At 36.4% G+C, this 20,538-nt stretch overlaps 6 protein-coding genes across 6 annotated transcripts; 5 read left to right on the forward strand and 1 right to left on the reverse strand.

Moving 5' to 3' along the window:
- Window positions 1-212: 212 nt before the first annotated feature.
- LOC134840720 (ras-related protein Rac1-like) lies at window positions 213-9,044 on the reverse strand. Its single transcript, XM_063856723.1, has 6 exons — window positions 6,525-9,044; window positions 6,370-6,441; window positions 3,402-3,519; window positions 3,055-3,117; window positions 2,829-2,954; window positions 213-862 (listed from the first exon to the last, which is right to left on the reverse strand). Exons 1-6 carry the CDS (start codon window positions 6,557-6,559, stop codon window positions 710-712), a joined length of 567 nt encoding a protein of 188 aa, XP_063712793.1. The 5' UTR covers window positions 6,560-9,044; the 3' UTR covers window positions 213-709.
- Window positions 9,045-9,697: 653 nt separating this feature from the next.
- Window positions 9,698-11,259, forward strand: LOC134840719 (centrosomal protein 20-like). Its single transcript, XM_063856722.1, has one exon. It carries the CDS (start codon window positions 10,350-10,352, stop codon window positions 11,160-11,162), a length of 813 nt encoding a protein of 270 aa, XP_063712792.1. The 5' UTR covers window positions 9,698-10,349; the 3' UTR covers window positions 11,163-11,259.
- Window positions 11,260-11,529: 270 nt separating this feature from the next.
- LOC134839796 (ER membrane protein complex subunit 6-like) lies at window positions 11,530-11,868 on the forward strand. Its single transcript, XM_063855418.1, has one exon. It carries the CDS (start codon window positions 11,530-11,532, stop codon window positions 11,866-11,868), a length of 339 nt encoding a protein of 112 aa, XP_063711488.1.
- Window positions 11,869-12,126: 258 nt separating this feature from the next.
- LOC134839255 (bystin-like) lies at window positions 12,127-13,640 on the forward strand. The gene has a single exon (XM_063854751.1). It carries the CDS (start codon window positions 12,131-12,133, stop codon window positions 13,571-13,573), a length of 1,443 nt encoding a protein of 480 aa, XP_063710821.1. The 5' UTR covers window positions 12,127-12,130; the 3' UTR covers window positions 13,574-13,640.
- Window positions 13,641-14,532: 892 nt separating this feature from the next.
- On the forward strand, window positions 14,533-16,348 carry LOC134839366 (uncharacterized). Its single transcript, XM_063854891.1, has one exon. It carries the CDS (start codon window positions 14,536-14,538, stop codon window positions 16,225-16,227), a length of 1,692 nt encoding a protein of 563 aa, XP_063710961.1. The 5' UTR covers window positions 14,533-14,535; the 3' UTR covers window positions 16,228-16,348.
- A 123-nt stretch (window positions 16,349-16,471) lies between these two features.
- Window positions 16,472-17,559, forward strand: LOC134839120 (tRNA-uridine aminocarboxypropyltransferase 2-like). The gene has a single exon (XM_063854560.1). It carries the CDS (start codon window positions 16,605-16,607, stop codon window positions 17,208-17,210), a length of 606 nt encoding a protein of 201 aa, XP_063710630.1. The 5' UTR covers window positions 16,472-16,604; the 3' UTR covers window positions 17,211-17,559.
- Window positions 17,560-20,538: the final 2,979 nt, after the last annotated feature.

Below are 20,538 nucleotides of genomic sequence, written 5' to 3' on the forward strand. Positions count from 1 at the left end.
AGATTTCTCAGCGAAAAAAAAATATTAACTGTTTATCCAGTTGTCTCAAACTGGGTCAATTTTGTCGAAAAAGTGCTGCTCTTAAATTGTTTTAGAAATTCAAAGAGCTTTAAGGGCATCAATTTTTTTCTTTGAAATGCGAAAGTTGAGATTTTTTACTACAGAAACATGTTGAATAATGTTTTAATCATGTTCAATAATGTTCTCCTGAGCTCAAATTAAAAAATTATATTCCACCTGTGATCAATTTTTGTAAAGTTATGGTGGTGTAAAAATTGCCAATTTGGTACAATTAACGCGCCATATAGTTCAGGCTATTAAAGTGTAAGCGAAGATATAATCCGTCTTAGAAATCGTTCCTAATTGGTTGAAGCAGGGCTATTCGTCATAATTTTTTCGTTATTAGGAGCGAAATTTATCACTTTGTACTTACTGCGGCGTGTGGGGCTAGGATTAAAAATCTCAATTTTTGTTTTTGAAAAATTCATCAAGTCTTTTAATGCGAACACTGCTCCATTGATGTTAAAATGTAGTTGGAACATTCAGGGCTTGGCCCTGATACGAGCAGTTTTGTTAAATGTTAAGAAATGAGTTCCTCTTGGTTGGATGAAAAACAAGCTGCTATGTAAACGTTTAATTGATTGCTGCTAAGTATTGATACGTACAAATTAGGAATTGAAGCAATTATGAAATTATAATTATGACATGTTCATAGAATTCTGCAAGGCCTTTTTTTTGGTGTTATGGTTTTGCTAATGCAAGATGTGACTGCCTTCTCAAATACGAGAGTGATTCCTTCTTTTGTCTTGGCCGAACATTCAACGTAGCCACATGCTCCTATGGACTTTTCCAAAGCTTTGCCCTAAAAATTCAATCAGGCACATCAGTTAGTTATTGGCATCTATTTCAGTTTCCACCAAACATGAAACACCAAGTGTTTTATAATCGGGTACCCGTAGCAGGCTTTTTTTCCAGTGAACAGCTTTTCTGGAAAGTGCTTTGGTTGGTTATTCACGGCCAAATGGCAAATCAGCTAAAAATTTATCCCCTATTTACCTGTTGATTCATTTTTACACTAGCGTCAGTTGAGTGTATTATTAAGAACCTTCTTTTTTTCTAACCCAAGTCGCAAATATTGGTGCCACTTTTGGGGCACCTTACAGCCTTTTGATAGCATGGGCTTTGACATTCAAGTAGTAATAAGTTAACACAGTTGATGCATTTTTGATTCATCAAATGAACCGAAAAAAGCTATTTGTTTCAAACAACATAACAATAATAAAAGTTTGTTATATTCCATATGTTTCTTGCAAAATTGTGTCTAGTTGTATTTGGTGCCACTTTTACTGAATGGCATTGACAATTTATTAGCGAATATAGCTGCTTTATTCGTGACTAGTGTTTGTCGGTGGTTAAGCGTGCATGGCTAAGTGGTTAGTCGGTGAAACTCAACATCTCCTGACTGCAGTAGGTTGCAGATCGAATCCTTGACCTAGCCGAAGTTTTGCTAATTCGAGGCTGATTTGAACGTGTTCTCAAGTTGTTTTTTTTTGTCCAAAAAGGTCATTTATCAAATGTTCTTGAAATTCAAAGAGCGTTATTGATATACGTTTTGTTTTTTGAAGTTCGAAAGTTGAAGTTTTTGCAAAAAAAAAACAAGTCAGTTTTTTTCCTTGCGTTTATTGATTTGTTTTCAACTGCCTGTTGGCTATATTAAACGAATTTTAAGCTGCGATCAGCAAGTGAATTGTAATCGGGAACTAGACTTTCTTCTCTGAAAAACTTGTGTAAAAGAAACACTGGGACACAAGTTGTTGGTTGGATTAAGATTTTATTCAAGCAGTTTGATAATGAAAAGATTGGCATCAGTTTTTAATTGTTGTAAGATTTGTGAATCATGTCCAGACCCTCGTGGTATAGATAACTAGTACTCGATTTCAAAAATATATTAAATTTTCCGATTTGAGGGCTTGATGACTTTTTTCGCGGAATTTGTTTTCATTTTTTACCCGTTTTTCTTTGTTCACAAATCGCCTCTGAATCATAATTTAAGTGTAAAAGAATTCATTTTAACTTATATAGGTCTTGAAAAAGTCTCTAATAACTACAGACGTGCATCATACATTTTAATGCATTTATGAATGCACTTATGTATACGCACACTTTGAGTTCAATTCAAGATAATTTGATCAAAGAAAGGAATAATTAGTTCTCCTATTACGAAAGCAAAAATGGCGCGAAAAAACGTGATCGATTAATTTTTGGATCTCGCAGCGGAATAAAAAATTTACCCATTGATCCAGTTGTCCTAACCTGGGTTTATTTTATCAAAAAATTCTCAATCATAAATTGTTCTTGAAGTATAACTTGATATATTTTGCTCTTCGGAAGACGAAAAATTTGAAATTCGAAAGTTGAAAGGTATACAAAAATGTTCAATCAATTTTTTGTCGGGTTTCTTGCTCTTTTACACTTTTTAACTTGCTGTTAGCTATTTTTTCTAATTTTCCTTGCAAATTTTCTTCTTTTTTCAAATAAACCTTCACCTTTTTTTGAACTATCAGAGTCTAGATAGAAGGATTTCTTTCATTTTAAAATTTATTGGCAGTTTTTTTACTCGATTGCGTTCTTAGGTTAACTTTTTTTCGTTAAATCCGTTTCGCCTTAGCAGCTTCGTGTATATCACACTACGTCCCGTTTTGTGTTTCTTTGGGATGCGTGATTTAGCTCGAAAAACCACTTGTGTAAAAAAAACTAGCCTAGAAATACAATAAAAAAATTCCTCGTTGAAAATAATTTTCTCAGTAGCTGAAAGTATCAAAATTTACCGTTTTTGTTGTGACAATAGAACTTGATTTTTTAATTTCCTCTTTATTTGTCTTCTTGAGGTCTAATTTGGTGCCGATCAATAAAATTGGAGTGTTAGGGCAGTGATGTTTAACTTCGGGCTCCCACTGAAACATAAGTCAGCTCAGCTCAAGTGATTGCAAGTCTCAAGTGACTGCAGGTTAATTGCATCTTTCAATCAAGTATTTGAAATAATTGGGTAATTACTTTTGATTTGAGGTTGGCCACAGTGTCCATTCGATCGAATGAGAAACACATGAGGAAAATATGCTGAAACAAAACAAGATGTTGATTTTTACAAGCTTAAAAAGTCTTAAAATAGCCCAAAGAATAGTTCGAAGAATCAGTCATATATGATGAGTTATCCTAAGATTGTAAAAAAAATTGCAGTTTTGACGCTTTGAAATATTAAAGTAATGATTTTAAATTTCTCAAGCTACCCGTTTGATATACTTAAACACATTTTTTTGTTTTAATGTCTAACTTAATCAAATTATAACTTTACATTAGCTTGCTTTACGGACTAGAGGAGTGTCATTCATGATTTTACTAACAGTCATGGGATATGAGAGGGGTCGTAGTCTGTCGTAGTCTTCTTGGCCTGCGGTGTCCCACAACTGTAGAATGTAGGGGATGCCATTGACCAAGATGTTCGCATTGTGGTTCTCGAAACTAAAACCACTCGTGCTAACAACACAACTGAAAGAATGGCTTTGAACGCTTCAGTATCAACTTCGATTTTCGTGTTAAATAACAAGGTAAAAACATCTGCTTCAATCGTTTGGTTACCTTGTTTTGAATCTTTGCCAATTTTCGTCTTTAGAGGAAGTTTGAAATTGTAAGAATGAAGACCAACCAGCCAGTCTGATACGTGTAAAAGCAAAGGCGGGACTACTATGATACACGGGTCCCAAAAAATATCCAGATCCCTTAAGAAAATATGTCTAGAGCTCGCAAAAATACTGATTAATAGGAAGGTGAACGTTCAGAAGCATGTCTCAGATTTTTTTCAAAGTGTTTTGCGTATTTAGCCAATCAATTGTGATCACCCCCCCCCCCCTTCACCATCTGAAGGTGGAAAGATTAAAAATTTCCAGCAATTTCATTTTTTAGTATTAATAGTAAACCCAATTGATGATTTCGAAATTATAAAATAAATTTAAACAGGCCATTTGCTTCATATAAGCCGTATAATAATTACCATTCATCATGAAAAATTTGCTAATTCATTGTTTTCCGAGATAATTAAAGTGCATAAATTATACGCAGTTTAGGTTTCAAATTATTACACGCGAAATTAATGTAATTACCTACTGGGGACCTCTGTATTATAGTAACTTTTTCTAGCGACCTGTCTATCGGAGTTGTTACTCAAAGATACTAAAAATGAGTATTGATTATAATCAAGAAGTTGCTTATTTCTACCTATTGTTTAAGAACTTCAATTTAGAGCTATATCAGAATGTCAAATGCGGTTGTATAATCGCAATTTTTGACTAATTTCATTACGAAATGATTGAAAATTTTTTTGATAGTTACGCTTATGAATAGCAAGTGTGTTCAAATCGGAACTTTTTCATACTAACAACTAGATTAAGTGTAGAGGTATTACATATGCCTGCGAAGACAAAGTTGGTCGAATCTGGATTGTACCTGTTTTTTTTTTGTAAACGGAAAACTTTTCGCTTGACGAAAATATCTTAGACGGACTTTTATTTGCCTGCTTATTCTTTGCCGGCTTGGTTACCGCAGCACGGAATTTATCAATGAAGTAAGCATTTCTTACTCTGATTGAAAATCTTTTAATATTTTCGGTTATGTACAATTAATTGCTTTCCACAAACTCACGCTGTTTTTTGTGATTTTTTAAATAAAAAATATAACAACTTCAATATCTTTTTCGGAGAGCTTTTTTGATATTTTTGGATCTTTGCTTTTTTTATTCAGAAGAAAGCAATAAATTGCGCGTTCGCTTAAAATAGTTTTTTTAAATGAAATATGTAGGTAATTTTCTACATTAAAAATTTGGCACATATTTTTGTATCGGAAGTGATGCGAATCTTCTTCGACTCCGTGTCATATGGTTTTTATTGTTCCGACCATTTGAAAAATGTGGATGAACTTTGTATTCGCGTGTGTTTTAGTTTTTGTTTTGCTTTCCACGCAAAATTACCTACTACGAAGAATCATCGGAGAGATTCAAGCGATATATCATATTAAAGCCTTTTTACTCCCCGTGTCGAGAAAAACCGGTTTGAAATTGATTTCTTGTCGGAATTCGAGCGAGTAAAGCGAGCGAGCACGCTTATTTATGCTTAATTGAGGTCGTTTACAATAGCTTACAATAACTTTCAAAATTCAATTTTTTAAAGGTTTTTGTTTATCTTGTCATTTTTCTTCAAAAACTGTTGTCCTGTTTGCCTATATTATTATCGTGTCTGTACAAAACAGTCCCATACAAAACAGTCCAATACAAAACAGTCCGGAAAAGAATGAAAATGAACGAAAAAACAGTCCGATACAAAACAGTCCCAATTAATAATTGTTTTAACAAGCCGGCAGACCGAGAATTGTCCTTTGTTCAACAAGCATAATGAACAAAATAGTGACCACCGCAGTCGCGCCAACGTGTTGCGAGCTTGCCAACAGAGGGTAGGACTTAATACGAAATTTGGAGCCGGTTATCGCGCCGACCGGCGACCTTAAACCGGAATGTTTTGTATTGGACTGTTTTTTCCCTCCATTACATGATTTTTGGGACTTTTTTGTATTGGACTGTTTTGTATGGGACTGTTTTGTATATGCACCATTACTATGAATGTCAAATATGCCTTAATTACAGTTTTACGTCAGATCCTTTTATCACACCACGCAAAAAAACTAAACTAACTTGAAAAAAAAATTCGTAGATTTTAAAGACTCGGAACATTCTGTGCTACTTTGAACCGTTGAAAAAGTTGAACTTAGTCACCAACTATAGATTGTAGTAAAGAACAGGCACTAATACAGAAAAGGAGGCACCTTTTAATAGATTTCAAAAAACCACGACATTGAATGATTTTGTTTTTCAAATTATTTATTATCTATTTTTAAAGCTATCTATTTATCATCTTTGTAAGCGCTGCTCTAACTATTTTATGCTCTCTAATAATATAAGTGGAACAAGGGTGAAAAAAGTTGGCCTTCAATTTTTGTTCTTAATGTCGGATGGTGTTTTTCGATTACCATTTGATTAGTGTTCAGGATTACTCAGATCGGGATAGTTATCCAAAAATAGTTCAATCAAAAAATAACAATTGCAAGTATTTTCAGAAATGAGCCAATTTAAGTTGATAGTATGTTTTCAAAAGTGAAAGTTACTAAATAGCTTCGTTAATTAATTTTTTTTTTTTTTTAGTTTTATGTGGTTTTCGTTATCTTATCAGGCAAGATTTTTCAACTGCTGGTTGGCTGCATTTAAAAAAAAAATTTTTAGTAAGTATTCTGTCTGAGATTCACTTGGAAGATACTCATATTACTAACACCGTGGGTGTATATGATGGATCAAAGTAATTCCTCGTGTAGGCGATGAGCATTGAAGTCTTCCCAACAAACCTTAAACATAGTTTATAAAATACTTAAACATAGAATCTGATAAAATAGATCTTTTTTCAAAGCAAGGAAATAGCCAGACTAACCCATCTCCGACCACTACGCATTTGAACTGATGCATCGTTGTATACACCAATATCCACACAAATAAATAATTGATATCCAATGAATTTCAATCGTGATCAATAATTTACGCTCCAGTTATCCAGTATTTAGCTCTTTAAATCGGCGACAGGTATTATATACTACCATAACATTATTCAGATATTAAGTTGATTAAAGAATTGAGTATTTTAGAAAATTAATAAAACTTTGCTACTAAAGTAGAAGCTTGTAATGGCCAAGAAAAGTTACATTTACCAAAGATGTAAAACTAGACTCAAATGTGCACGTTTTATTGATTCAGTCCAGTAGATATTTTTCGAACATTCTGACGAAACGTAGAATTTTTGACTTCTTTTTCGCCTGTATCTTTTCACACAAAAATAGTAAATGTGTTTAAAATACTTTCTTCAAAATTAGCTTTTTGAGACCGTTAGTTCAAATTTTTCGTCAGAACTTCAAGGCAGTTAGCTAACACACATGGTTCGTAATATCAATGGAAACGCGCTTGAATAGAATGGAAACCAACTTTAGCCTCTAATCCAGTCAATCTGGAACCTGTTAGGCTTATCCAGAGTGGGCCTTCATGGAATTAATAAAAATGAAGTGGAATCATAAATAATAATTCAAAGAGAGCTAGCCAGGTCATATTAGAAGTATATTTAGATTTTCCATTCAATGTTACGGCTCAGTTGGTTTTTGCAAAAGTAATCGCGGAAATCAAATTTAAATTGCCGTGGAAAACTGTCAATTTGGTTGTAAAATTAAATACAATAATGAAGAGATCAGTGTAATGCCCAAAATTTTGGCCAGTTTTAGAAAAATATGAGCCTGAGAATTTTCATGGAAGAAAATGCGTCTACCAGGAAACGATTATTTTTCTACCAGATCCTTTTTTACGTGTGAATGGTGAGATAATCAAAGCAAACAAATATTCATCTACTAACATGAAGGATATATTTTCAGTCAGTCCAATATGATGAGTTGAGAAAAATATAAGAGCTTAAGTTCGGACTTTACGTCTCAGCAGAGGGCGGTCTTGTGTTGCACGACGGTGTCAATTTGAAACAGGACAGGAAAATTTTGCAATTCACTATTATGGATAGGTTTTCCTAGAAAATAATGGTTTGAATTTGCCTGTTAAGTTCGTTTGGCTGGAATATTACAAAACCCAAGTTGTCTCACCCAGTAAATTTGGAGGGCTAAACGGTCATTTCAGACTTCTTTATCAGGTTGCTTAATAGTAGCTTTCAGACTGGTTTGTTTATAATAGCTGTTCACAATGGTTTGGCAGCCAGGAAGAATTATACAACATTGGTACAAACGTCCCCTGTACAATAAGAATAAGAGTTATTCTCTCTGTCTTTCAAGTGAAGGACTCGAGGTTTCACCAGATAATGTACTGATTTAAAAAGACAGATCGTGGACATTTGTTTTATGTATTCATGTTGCCAACCAAAACATTGTTGTCACTGTAACAGGGCTTAAGGCTAAAATGCAAATTTGTTATTTTACCCGATTTTAATGCAATCGTTTATTTTAATTCAGGGTACATTTTCCAGCAGAACGGAAGTTGCTCTCTTCTTGAAGTCGGTATTTATTAGTAAAACCCAGAAAGGATTCAAATGTATCTTAGAAGGAGAAAATAAAATATCTACAATAAAATACAACTTTTAGTCTACAGCTTTTTTAACCACTATAAAGTAATCCTGAGGTAATTGGGTTTTATTTGAAATACATAAAGATAAATCTACTTAAATTTTACAACGTTTGCATATTACTTTATCTTTATGTATTTTCAAGCAAACAGTGAGAAATTTTACCAGATTTTAAAGTTTGAGTATTTTAAACTCAATTTAAACTACTAGTTGCTGTCAGTTTTTGTTGTTGTAGTTGCCTTGTTGAAGGGCAGCGCACAAAGTTTTGTCGTTTCGGTCAGATTTCCATATAAATGGTCTTCGTTTTGGTTAAGAACTGTTAGCGCGTTAGTTCATTATTTCTTCAGAGAACATTGATTTCTTTGTTTGGGCTAGTTTTTAGATGCGTTGTTTTGTTATAAGGTGGTTATTTGTGTCGTCTCTTGCCTCTGGGTAGAAGGGGGCCCCTATTCCAGTAACTGAGACGTCAAGTGATTCTAGTTGCGGCGCCCGTTTCGCTGAATAACCAAGCCGTCAAACGGGAAAAGATAGCAAAGGACGTCAAACGGTTAAATTAAATCGAAGCTATAGTTTTGGTGTCTAATTTTGTTTTTGCCGTATCTGTGGAACACCAGACAGAGGAACGGTTTTGGTTTTATAGCCGAAGCTGAGCCAATGTTGAGTCGACACTGGTCATCAGAAGCGAGCTCGACTGATAAGCTTGAAGGCTGATCAAACTCGAGGAAGGCAGAAGACTCTGCTGGTTTTGAGCTGAGTGAAAGTTTAGTGAGTGTATTAGGATTTCAGAGACATTGAAAGAGGTGGTAGGTATTGTGTGGGGGTGTTGAAGCGCATAGGACTTTCTGTTGAGGTAGGGGGAGTAGCCGGAGCGTAGTTGAGCTAGGCTGGAACGGGCCTTGCGACTCAGTGATAGTTCAGTTGGGGATATAACTGGGGGTTTTCCGTGAGTATTTTAGATGTGTGAACAGTTGCAATGAAGTTGGAAACTGCTCGTGTGTGAGTACTTCGTATATGTTGAGTTTGGCTACTTGTCGATGTACTCGTTAGGGTTAGATCTAGTCAGTCTAGAGACCCGCATTGTGGCTTTTGAATTTTTTGGACTGGGGTTTGTAGTATCGAGTATTGCTCTTCCAGTGTGGTTTTATAGATGGCAGCATGCATAGTTTTGGGAAGAAATTAGATTCATGTGGTGTTTTACAGGAAGAATAAGGCAATAAGCATGTACGTGTTCAATTTTGGTGCATCCGGTTACAATGCGGAGGGCAGCGTAATGCACAGTTTGAAGTCTTTGGATGGATGTATTGCTTGCTGTGACTATGCTGGAGCAGCGTATTCTAAGACTGGTTCAATCATAGCTTTGTACGTAATCAGAAGCATTGCTGCCATGGTACTCTTTACTAGTTGTATTAGTACTCTTTATGTTGCAGTTTTTCTTGAAAAAGTTCATTTATTCATTTTTCACAACATTTGTTGTATCCAGATTCATGTTATTATCCCTAAAATTGATCCTCATTTCGAGTTTTTCCTGGTTTTTGTGCAATTTTAATTGCTATAATTTCGTGTTTTCCTCGTTGTTTTGCTTAAAAGGTTTATTCGGCTTAAATAGTTTGGTTAATAGTAGATTCATAAGTGGGGGTGTACTTGAGCTAGGGTGATGTAGATACTTCGAGTTTCAAAGCTGTATTGTTAAATTTATACAGTAATTTTGTTTTTGGCTCAACGGGTGTCTGCCAAGTATTGTCGGCCTAATTGCCGCTAGATACATTTTGTTTGAACACTAATAATAGCGCTGGTAGATGTGCTTCAAGTTTTTAACAATTCGAAGATTATTCGCTAAGACCTACGTGAAAATATTTCTGATAGAGGCACTGCAAGAGTTTTGTTTCATATTTTTTCGGTTATATGGTTTTTGTCTCATTTTATGTCTGCCAGCTTGACATGCTATTTTTGTGATGTAGTTTTTTTCCGTTATATGTTTTTTGTCTCATTTTATGTCTGCCAGCTTGACATGCTATTTTTGTGATGTAGTGAATGCAAATGGTGCTTATGACGTGCCTCTTGTTTATGGGTTGTATTTCTTATAGGGTCTGTTCTGTTTATTTTGCTTTTTACCAAGTCATGTTTTTTAAGATTTTTTGACGTTCTTCAAAAATGACTGATGTGACAGAGTTCAAAAAATTGGTCATGGAGAATTTGAACTCTAAAGGAGTTCTCCAGCAGATCCAAGCGAATCTAAGAAGCGAAATATTCAAAAGTCTTCACGAAACGGATTCAGTTGCCAAAGGAGAATCACTCTGTCAGGAAAACTTAGTCATCAATGAGCTGATTAGGGAGTATCTGGAGTACAACAAACATCAGAACTCACTGTCTGTATTTCAAATGGAAACTGGAACTCCAAAGAATGGCGTCGACAGAGAATTTGTGAAAAGTGATTTGAATTTGGAAGAATCGGGAACAAACATGCAAAAGTTGCCACTTATATACGGAATAGTCTCTATGCTTCAAAGCATAGACCAACACAAGAAGATTCAAACTGCGTTTTCAAAAACCAATAGAACGAAAATGCCATCCCAAGTTCGAGAGCCGAATGATCAAATCCGAATCGGCGGCGAAAGTCGTAGCATGTATTCAACTCTGAGCGATGACGCTGCAAGTCAAGAAGAGGAAGGTTATACTAGCATCAAAAATGCAAGAGTTCCGGATTCGGGTAGACAAAGCGCCGCTTCTATTGGAATGGCAGGATACTCCGCAAATGATTTCGAGGTTTCGTCCGAAAACGACGATTCGTCAAGTCGTCGAAAGACACCGTCTGTTGGAAGCAGCGGACCCTCTCGTGAAACGTCATTCAATGGATATAGCCATGAGAAATATGGCGATTATGATGAAGATGACGACGATGATGAAGATTATTTGACAAATTCTGTGAATGTAATGGCTATTGAAGACTTAGCTCCTGTTGATTAATTTTTTAATGAAAAAGTCTTGTAAATATCTGTGAATATGTAAGTGTTAAATTAACCTTTAAGAGTTTGATTGTATTGAATTCAAAGCTTTCGAGAGACTAAGATTCAACCTGGAAAACCCTCAATTTAGGTTGTAACGCATTCGTACATCAAAAATAATTGGAACGAAACTAGCAAGTCTGTGGCCCTTTAAAGTTAAAAATACAGTTCAAGCATTTCCTGATAATCAGTACTGCCTCAATTTTCTGCAAGCGAGCAAAATTATTTTTTTTCAAAATTCAAAAGCCGTTAGTTTTATGCTCCTCAATGTCAGATAATCAAATGATAAGATTAAAATTGCATTGTATTTTTATTTTTCAGATTTTGTGATGGAAGCATCAGCAGCTCCTCTCGAGGAGAACAAGCCAGTCTACAGTCCAGTGGCCATTCAACATAACATGGCAGTTCTGGAATACTGTCGGACATGCGGAGCATCGTTAGGCGGCGCGGCAGCCGGAATCATTGGACTTACTGGCATCCAAGGGTTCTTGTTTGTCCTGTTTGTCCTACTCGCAACAAATACGTGTATATTTATAAAGGCAGGCCTGGGTCAGTCGCATAAGTATTTCATCTCGTCGAAATCAGTGGTGACTTCGTCTATTTTCAGTTTTCTCTTCACCTACGTCTTGTTTTGGACTTTCTTCTACGGAATTGTACACGTGTACTAAATAGCATATTATCCTGCAGTTCATATAGTTATGAAAGTTTTACGCCCTTTATTGCAAATGCAGATTGTGCTGAGTATCTGTGCTTAATATCCTGATTTATTTGTTTCCTATTTATTTCTTCGTTTGTGAATTTAAGCTCCTGGTAACTTTTGTTTTTCGAATTTTTAACTTTGATTCCTTTTTCCACCCACGTCAGGATTCACGAAACTCGCTATTAGCCAAACAAGAATTATTGTCAATTTTTAAATTTTCAGGTGTAAAAATGGTAAAGAAAAGACCTTCCAGCACAAGATCGCATCACTCGCTGCCTCTGGACGAGGAGGTCGAACAGTCTAGGTTGGCTAAACAGAAGAAAACATCCGGACAGTCCGTGATCATGAACGTGAGTCAAGACGACGAATCCAGCGTTGTTGTCGATGACCGAACGTCTAAGAAAATTCTCTCGATCGCCAAGAAACAGCAGGATGAGATTGGAATGGAGCTGGGCTATGCCGAAGTTGCGAAAAGAAAACAGTTCTCGCTGTCAGGGTCAGGAGAAAGTGGGGTTCGATCCGAGGAGATGCATGAAGAACTGCAAGAAAACGAAGATGACCCTGATGATGAAAATGCGGATCTGAAAGATGAGATGATTTTGGAATCCGAGCGAAAGTTGTGGGATGGAACTGACTTAAACGCAGAAGACGTAACAGAAGAAGAGGAAAAAGTTATGAAGGAATTCATGAAAATGACGCCTCAAGGTGAAGGCAAATCACAGGCGAAAACTGTTATCTTCTCAAATCAAGAGTCGATTTATGACAAATATATGGAAGCCTTGGCGCTGAAGCGGGCCGAAGTCGATGACGCAGTCTCGCAAAGTCAAACAGCAGACACTTCTAGTCCGCAGTTAGATGAAAGGATCATAGCAGTTTATAAAGGCGTGGGCGAGGTTATGAGCAAGTACAGGAGCGGAAAGATTCCAAAGGCGTTCAAGGTGCTGCCAGTTTTGCTGGACTGGGAACCCCTGCTGTTTCTGACCAAACCCCATCAATGGACAGCCGCTGCTATGTATCAAGCTACGCGAAGATTTTCGGCCTCTGCAAATGAGAAAATTGCTCAAAGGTTCTATAATTTGGTTCTGCTACCTCGAGTTCGAGACGACATTCAAGAATACAAGAAGCTGAATTTTTTTCTCTACATGGCCCTAAAAAAGGCTTTGTTTAAAATTGGAGCGTTTTTCAAGGGCTTTTTGCTTCCTTTGTGCGAAGAAGGTGACTGTACATTACGTGAGGCCGTGATAATTTCTAGTATTCTGGCTAAATGCTCAATTCCAGTTCTCCATTCTAGCGCAGCCATGTTGAAAATAGCCGAGATGCAGTGGAATGGAGCAAATAGCATATTTTTGAAGACTTTTTTCAACAAGAAATACGCATTACCGTTTCGAGTCATTGATGCTTCAGTTCATCATTTCCTGAGTTTTAAAGACGATCAAAGGAATTTCCCAGTTTTGTGGCACCAGTGTTTTCTCACATTTGTTCAGAGGTACAAAAATTCACTCTCGAATGAACAAAAAGAACAGTTGATGAGACTAGCTCAGAGGCAGTACCACGCTCACATAACGCCAATGGTGCAGCGCGAATTGCAAGTGTCGATTAATAAATTCCCTGAAAATTATACTCAGAAAGAGGCTGATGATGAAAATATGTCCGAAGCTTCTACTATGAATTGATTATTGAAAGTTGTTTTTTTTTTCCAGAGGTTTTAGCAACGTAGATGAAGTTAACTTCTGTGCTTGATTTTTGTTATGTTTGAGAAGACGTAGTTTGATTGCAATAGATTACAGTGCTGATTTAAATTAACCGGACAAAACGCGTTAAACTTGAAATTTAAAAACGCGTTTTTCTCAAATTGGGTTGAGTTTAGGTGAAAACTTATGAAGACAAAACTTGCTTAACATTTTAGCAGAATTGATATGGTGTAATTTGTTTTGCGAAATTCGGGCCCAAAATTTTACCCCAAAAATGGGTCATTTTGGCTTTTCTTAGTTAATCAAAAATTATGCCAAAAATACCCAGTCGATCACAGACATAATTATATCAAAGTGAGCCCCTTACGTAGCCCAACAAACTTTAAGGAGGGTATAACGTCCAAAACATTGTATAAGTTAGTTTATTTTTGTTTGATAGACAAAAAAGGTCGTTTTACTACATAAAATACAAACTTTTTATTTAAAAACAATTTTTAAACGGTTTACAATTGTTTTTGGAGATTATACCCTCCTTAAAGTTTGTTGGGCTACGTAAGGGGCTCACTTTGATATAATTATGTCTGTGATCGACTGGGTATTTTTGGCATAATTTTTGATTAACTAAGAAAAGCCAAAATGACCCATTTTTGGGGTAAAATTTTGGGCCCGAATTTCGCAAAACAAATTACACCATATCAATTCTGCTACAAATTACACATCAAAATGTTAAGCAAGTTTTGTCTTCATAAGTTTTCACCTAAACTCAACCCAATTTGAGAAAAACGCGTTTTTAAATTTCAAGTTTAACGCGTTTTGTCCGGTTAATTTAAATCAGCACTGTATAATCACTTGGCGATAAATGTAGTTTGAAACAACTGTGATCTTTATCATCTAGCTGAAAATGATTTGGAATGAACTAAATTTGTATGACTTTCAGGTTGAAAATGGGATCGTTGCAAAAATTCAGTGGCGACAGTGACGATGAGCCGAAAGACCTCCGCGAGTTCATTGATCAAGTATCTCGGCTTTCGTTCAACGAAGACTTCAGACCAGATTCAGTCATGTCCTTCAGACCTCCTTCAGTCGCCGAAGTTCCCGCGTTAGACCTCTCGGGCAGCAGCAGTGATACGTTGGATGTGGGAATCGGACCAGAGTTGAGTGAGGATGACGAACAACCCGATAGTGGATTGGGACCATCGGGTTGCGATGACTCTGTTGTCACGTCTTCAAAATTCACTTCACCTGAATTAACAAGTACAGAAGTAACCATGAAGCCAACGCCTCCTGTAAAATCAAAGAAATCTAGGAAGAAAAAGAAAACAAAAGAAGACGTTTCTAAGAAAGATGTGTTGGTTGATGTTTTGCCTCCAGTTCAGCTCCAGAAAAAAATGGATCCTGCTTTACTGATGTCAAATGCGTCTTCTAATTGGGACCCCTTTTTGAAATCGGAGTCTCCAATTAGTATTGCTCCGCAGATAGCAAAGAAAGAAGATTTATTGACAGCCAGAACAACAAGTTGCAAGCAATTAGATCCTTTGATTTTGCAGAAAAAGGTAGACAAATGTTTCGAGTTTGTCGAGGAAGCCTCAGTTTCTGATTGGCTCACTAGAGCCAATAAGAATGCGCTGGCCTTACGTCAGTGGTGCTCTGTTCCGAATCAGTTTGTTGATTTCACCCAATTTTGGCTCGTAAGTTTTATCGAGTCGCAAAGAGTCGAGCTATTTGCAATGGAGCATGAGATATTAATCGAGGAGCTTACAGTTGGCTTCGCTCAAGGCTTGGACACGAAAAATATCACGAAAGATGATTTGAATGCTGTTCTATGCGTTGCTTTTAGCGAGTACCCCGATAAGTTTTTTGGCACACACGGCAACAAATTTTTCATTGACACTTTGGTTCTTTTGATGACGGGAAAGAGTTATAACTACAAAAAATTACTATCGGCTGTTCGATTCAGCTCAACGGATAAAACTAAACTTCAAATTGTTCTTTCGATTCGAGTGTTTGCAATATTCAACTACTTCAACGCTATTTTAGAGTTCTTTCAAAGCTACAGAAAACTGAACAAAGTGGATCTTTGTGATTTCAAACGAATCAGTTTGCCACCGTTGGACTCCTTTATCAAAGAAGTCGTATCTACGTGTCTCGAAAAAGATGCATTGGCTACACTAGCCTACTTTGTAAGAATTCACAAATTTAACCCGAATGCAAAAGACGACCAACAAAGAAGTCTTTTGTTCCGAGCAGTGGTTGCCCATGCTATAAACTGCGTATCTTGGCTGGTCAAAAATGTGACAACTCAGACTTTAAACATGCCTTCAGAATCAGGCAACACGTGCCTTCACACTGCTGTTTCACTGGGCAATATCGCAGTTGCCAGAGTTCTGCTGTCAACTAGCGGTATAAAAGTAGATGTAGCCAACCCACAAGCAGGAGGAATGACCCCTCTGGGTCTAGCTGTGTTTCAAGGTCACCATTCAGCCTGTAGATTGTTACTGACCCACGGAGCTAATCCGAAAGCATCCGCTCCTAGTTTGCTTCTGGGTGAAGAGGAGCCAGTGCCTCTGGCGCAGTTTGCACTGGACCTCGGACATCCGCAGATATCATTGCTTCTAGAAAATTTCGAACCGAATTAAATTTGTTCGATGTATGGTTTTCTTGGATTTCATTCTATTGCGACTTCAGCTATGTAAATAATGCGTGTTAATATTTGTAAATAATATAGAAGTAATAATATGTAAATAGAAAATTTTGAATGAAAAATATTAAATCTCAAGGTTGTTCATATTATCCTGACTCTTTTTTGTAACTTTCGTTTGAATTTTTGAAATTTGCAATTAAATCTCTTTTAATGAAAACTTATAAAACTATTTCAGATATGGTCGATGACATAATTGTGCCTCATGATTTCTCTATTTTTGACGGAGCCTTCGAACCCAGGCGGGACTGCTGTGAGACGTGCAGAAGACCTTGTGGTGTCTGCATTTGCAACCCGACAGTCGGGCAAAACAAAATGGCCACCTCGTCCAAAATCATCATACTCAAGCACCCTTCAGAAGAAAAACGATCGTTAACTACAGTGCCTTTGCTGCAAATGGGACTCACGCCTGAATCTTGCCATGTTTTTGTTGGAGTGTCATTTAATCTGAACATTCCTGAAAGCTTGAAAGAGCTACTGAATACCCATCGATGTTTTCTAGTTTACCCAACTCGCGATGCAGAGTTATTGGAGGATGTTGTTTCACCAGGTGAAGAGAAGTGTGCTTTTATATTTTTGGACGCATCATGGAGACGAGTCAAAAGTCTCTTCACTAAAAATCGAAATTGGCTTTCGAAGCTTCCGTGTGTTAAATTGAAAAGCTCACAGCTTAGTCAGTATGTTATCAGAACCCAACCAAACGATCAATGTGTAAGCACGCTAGAAGCTGCTGCGATGGTTTTAAATCACATGGAATGCGAAAAATATCCGAATATTTTTGAAGATCTCACAGAACCTCTAAGGACACTTTGTCAACATCAACTGAATCATGGTGCTCAGAAACACGAAAGCAAGCAGCAGAAAAGATTGTACGATCGCGATGCTGCAAAACTCATCGAAATAGCAGACACTAATGATTAGTTTTGCCGTAATCGCTCTTTTTTTACCTGTGCAATTTTGTCCAATTTATTTGATACCATGATTCATCGTGATTCATTTGAAATTTTACTAAGCTCAAATTGTGCCATCTATTTTTTTTTTTTACAAATTGTGCCAATGTTACTGTAAATATATCATGAGAATTAATTGATATCTTTTCTTCTGTCAGCTTGAAATTTATAAATCAGATTATTGATTCGTTGGTTTCCGATGCTGCACACAATCTCTGCGGTCAGCTAAGTGCATTTGCCAGAAAAGCAGCTGTCAGACATGCATTGCTCACCAAACTTGCAGGATAGTCCTGACTCTCTTTTTCGTATGCAGTCCGACTTCTAAAACAGGAAATCTGAATTAGATGTTCTGTAAAGCTTTATGTTAAAATAGTTCTCAGAGTTTAGATAAATGAGGTTGATTTTAAGTTGTATTCGGGTTTGAGTTCTCATCGTTGTTGTTCCGACTTCTGAAAAAAGTTGGAGTGCTGCAAGTGAATTGGAGTATATTGAAAAAGCGTCGTGTTCGTATACCTAGTGTTTGGTTTTAAAAAAATTGTGAATATATCGGTGTACGTCGCAATAAAGTTTGCGCACAAGTGCATATTTACACTTGCCCATCTGTAAGAAATTGTAAGGTTGGTTAGCAACTTCGAGACCTTTTCCCACTTGGCTGTAGGTAACGCGGATGCCTTTTTACTTTCAGTTTACTTTCGTGCTATTCTTATAAAAATTACGTCGTTAGTTGGGCAAAATTGATTTTATGCGTATGCGCTTGCGCCGAGGGGTAACTTATTTATTTCCGGCCAATTTTTCATAACTTGATTTATTTGTGTCTCAATTTGTGCATAGCGAATTTTTCTAGCCTAAGTTTCCGCTTCGTTAGTTTAGTTTTAACAGTATTTTTTGCTAGCATCTTTGTCAACATATTTTTTCAGAATCATTTTGTTTGAAACTTCTTCGTCCTTTTTAAATGTTTTTTCTTGGACATAGTGCCTTTCGTCTCTTTTTTTGCCATCTTCACGCTATATTTTTGGTATATCGCAAGTGCTGCGAAGCTCGTCTTCGCCCCTTTGTTATTTTTGTTCTTTTTGGATAGGAAACCTTGAGCCTCAGCTTGAGGGAGACAATAATTCATTTATGTCATGAAATCTATTGTATATTTAAATGCGGGCTTTACTACCGTGCCATGTTTAGGCTTTTTCCACGTTTTATTTTTGCATTTTCAACAAAAGAATTTTTTCACATAAGCTATATCGTATATTGCAATGGTCAAGATTTTTTTTTTCGATTTTCCAGTTTCAATTCAGTGTTTATTTCACCAAGTTTGAAATTAGCAACCCTAAATTGTGATGCTGTCAGGGATTCACCAGGTGTTGCAATTATGGCCTCCAAGTCTCACTTCTCAAATCCTTGTAGTTGAGATATGACGTTTTAAAAAAATTCGAAAGTTTTAAAGATCTCAATCCTATAGTTGGAAATTGTAGGGTTACTCTCAGGGGTAGCGAATCTTGCCTCTAAATATGTCTGCACAAATCCTTTTCGTTATCGAGATGTGACGTCTTATTTTAGGATTTTTCCAAAGTCTTTCGAAATTTGAAGTTCTCATCTCTATAGTGAGACTCTGTCAGGGTACTACCAAGAGTTGCGAATTATTTCGTCAAATGTGACTGTTCAAATCCTTGTACTTTTCGAGATATGACGTTTTTGTGATTTTTTCAAAAAAATTTCAGAAAACTGAAATTTATTTTTTGTAACAATTTGCACTTCTCTTGGTTTTTTTTCAAAAATCAAATTAGAAATCTTCAATTTGATTTTTCTCAAAAGTTTTAAATTCCCGACCCTGTAGTTGACTACTGTGGTCTCAGAAGTTGCAAATTTTGCGTCCAAATGCGACTGCTCAATTGCTTTTATTTTCCGAGATGTGACGTTTTTCTGTCATTTTAAAAATTTTCAACGAACTTGATAAAAAAAATTACAAAATTCGAATTAAAAAAAAACTTGACTAATTTTACCAATTTGAAATTACCAATTTTTTATGTTTTTTTTTGTTTTTAGTCTACTTAAGTTAAAAATTTTCTTGATATTTAGTATTTGAATATTTTGATAGTAATTTTGGGTTTACTCGGTGAGTCAGTGTAGGAGAAAATATGGTCTGATATCCTTGGTGTTCCGACCACTCTCAAAGGGGAGCAGTGGTGAAGTGGTTACGTCTCCGCCTCTCAATCGAAAGGTCGGATGTTCGAGGCCCACCATGATCCGTGCTCGTTGCTTGAGGGTGAGGCAACATTACCCAGCCCAGAAAAATAACCAAAAAAAAAAATTGCATGTAGTTCTTAAGCAGGGGCACAACAGCGGTTCGCCGTGATGAGCTGTACAGCTCGTATGTTGGTCCTATCCCTCGTGGATAAATGATCTTCAAAAAATTTGGAGGAACTATAGCTTAAGGTCCTTTTTGCATATTTTCGGTTTTCAAACTAAGTTAGACGAAAATTGATTAGAAGCTGACCTACTAGATTTGAATAATTTAAGCATTCAAATTTAAAGCATTAAAATTTTAATCACTTAAGCATTCAAATTTTATTTTTATCTTGCTTCTCATTCTTGCTGTTATTCAGCAAACTAAATCGCCCTACTTGAAAAAAAATAACAGGAAATTTAGAAAAAAAATGATAAAGTTGCTACGGACTCGAAAAGTTTTTGTTTTGTTTTTGAATTTGTTTTATGAAATCATTGTGGTCGGAACATTCCCTGCTACGTGCACAGCAATAGTTTGTCTTTGCTATGGTTTGAAATGAGTTCTCACCTCAATGCCTCCCCGTGGAAGTCGAATGACATAATATCCACAGTAGTTCAATCTGAAGTCACATTTGCCATTTAACTTGCTACGGACTCGGTTGCTGCATGATCGATAGCTCGTGTGTGAAAACGCTTCGCTTGTCGGAAGTTGCAGACAGATGTTCAAGATTGTGAAAATCAAGAGAGCTGTGTAAATCTTGGCAAACATCTTGGTCGATCTGTTTATGACGAATTTTTCTGAATTTGACTCTCGATTGGTTCGGATATTGTTTTGATAGCTTCGGAGCGTAGAACTTTTGCTTGGTGATTGATCTATTTGCATATCTGGCTGTTCAGGAAAAGCGGGCAATAAATCGAGAGTTGGGAGTCTTCTAAAGGAAACGATTATTATTTGATGAGATAGTTTATGAGACAGCTGGAAACCATAAACGGAGGGGAGGGATTTTTTGTTAAATGGGATGTCAAAAGACGAAAGCTTATTTACTTAATTGGTACACAATAAACTTATTGGGCTTTAAGTC

This window comes from Symsagittifera roscoffensis, chromosome 2 (genome assembly GCF_963678635.1).
Source record: "Symsagittifera roscoffensis chromosome 2, txSymRosc1.1, whole genome shotgun sequence".
Lineage (NCBI taxonomy): Eukaryota > Metazoa > Xenacoelomorpha > Acoela > Convolutidae > Symsagittifera > Symsagittifera roscoffensis.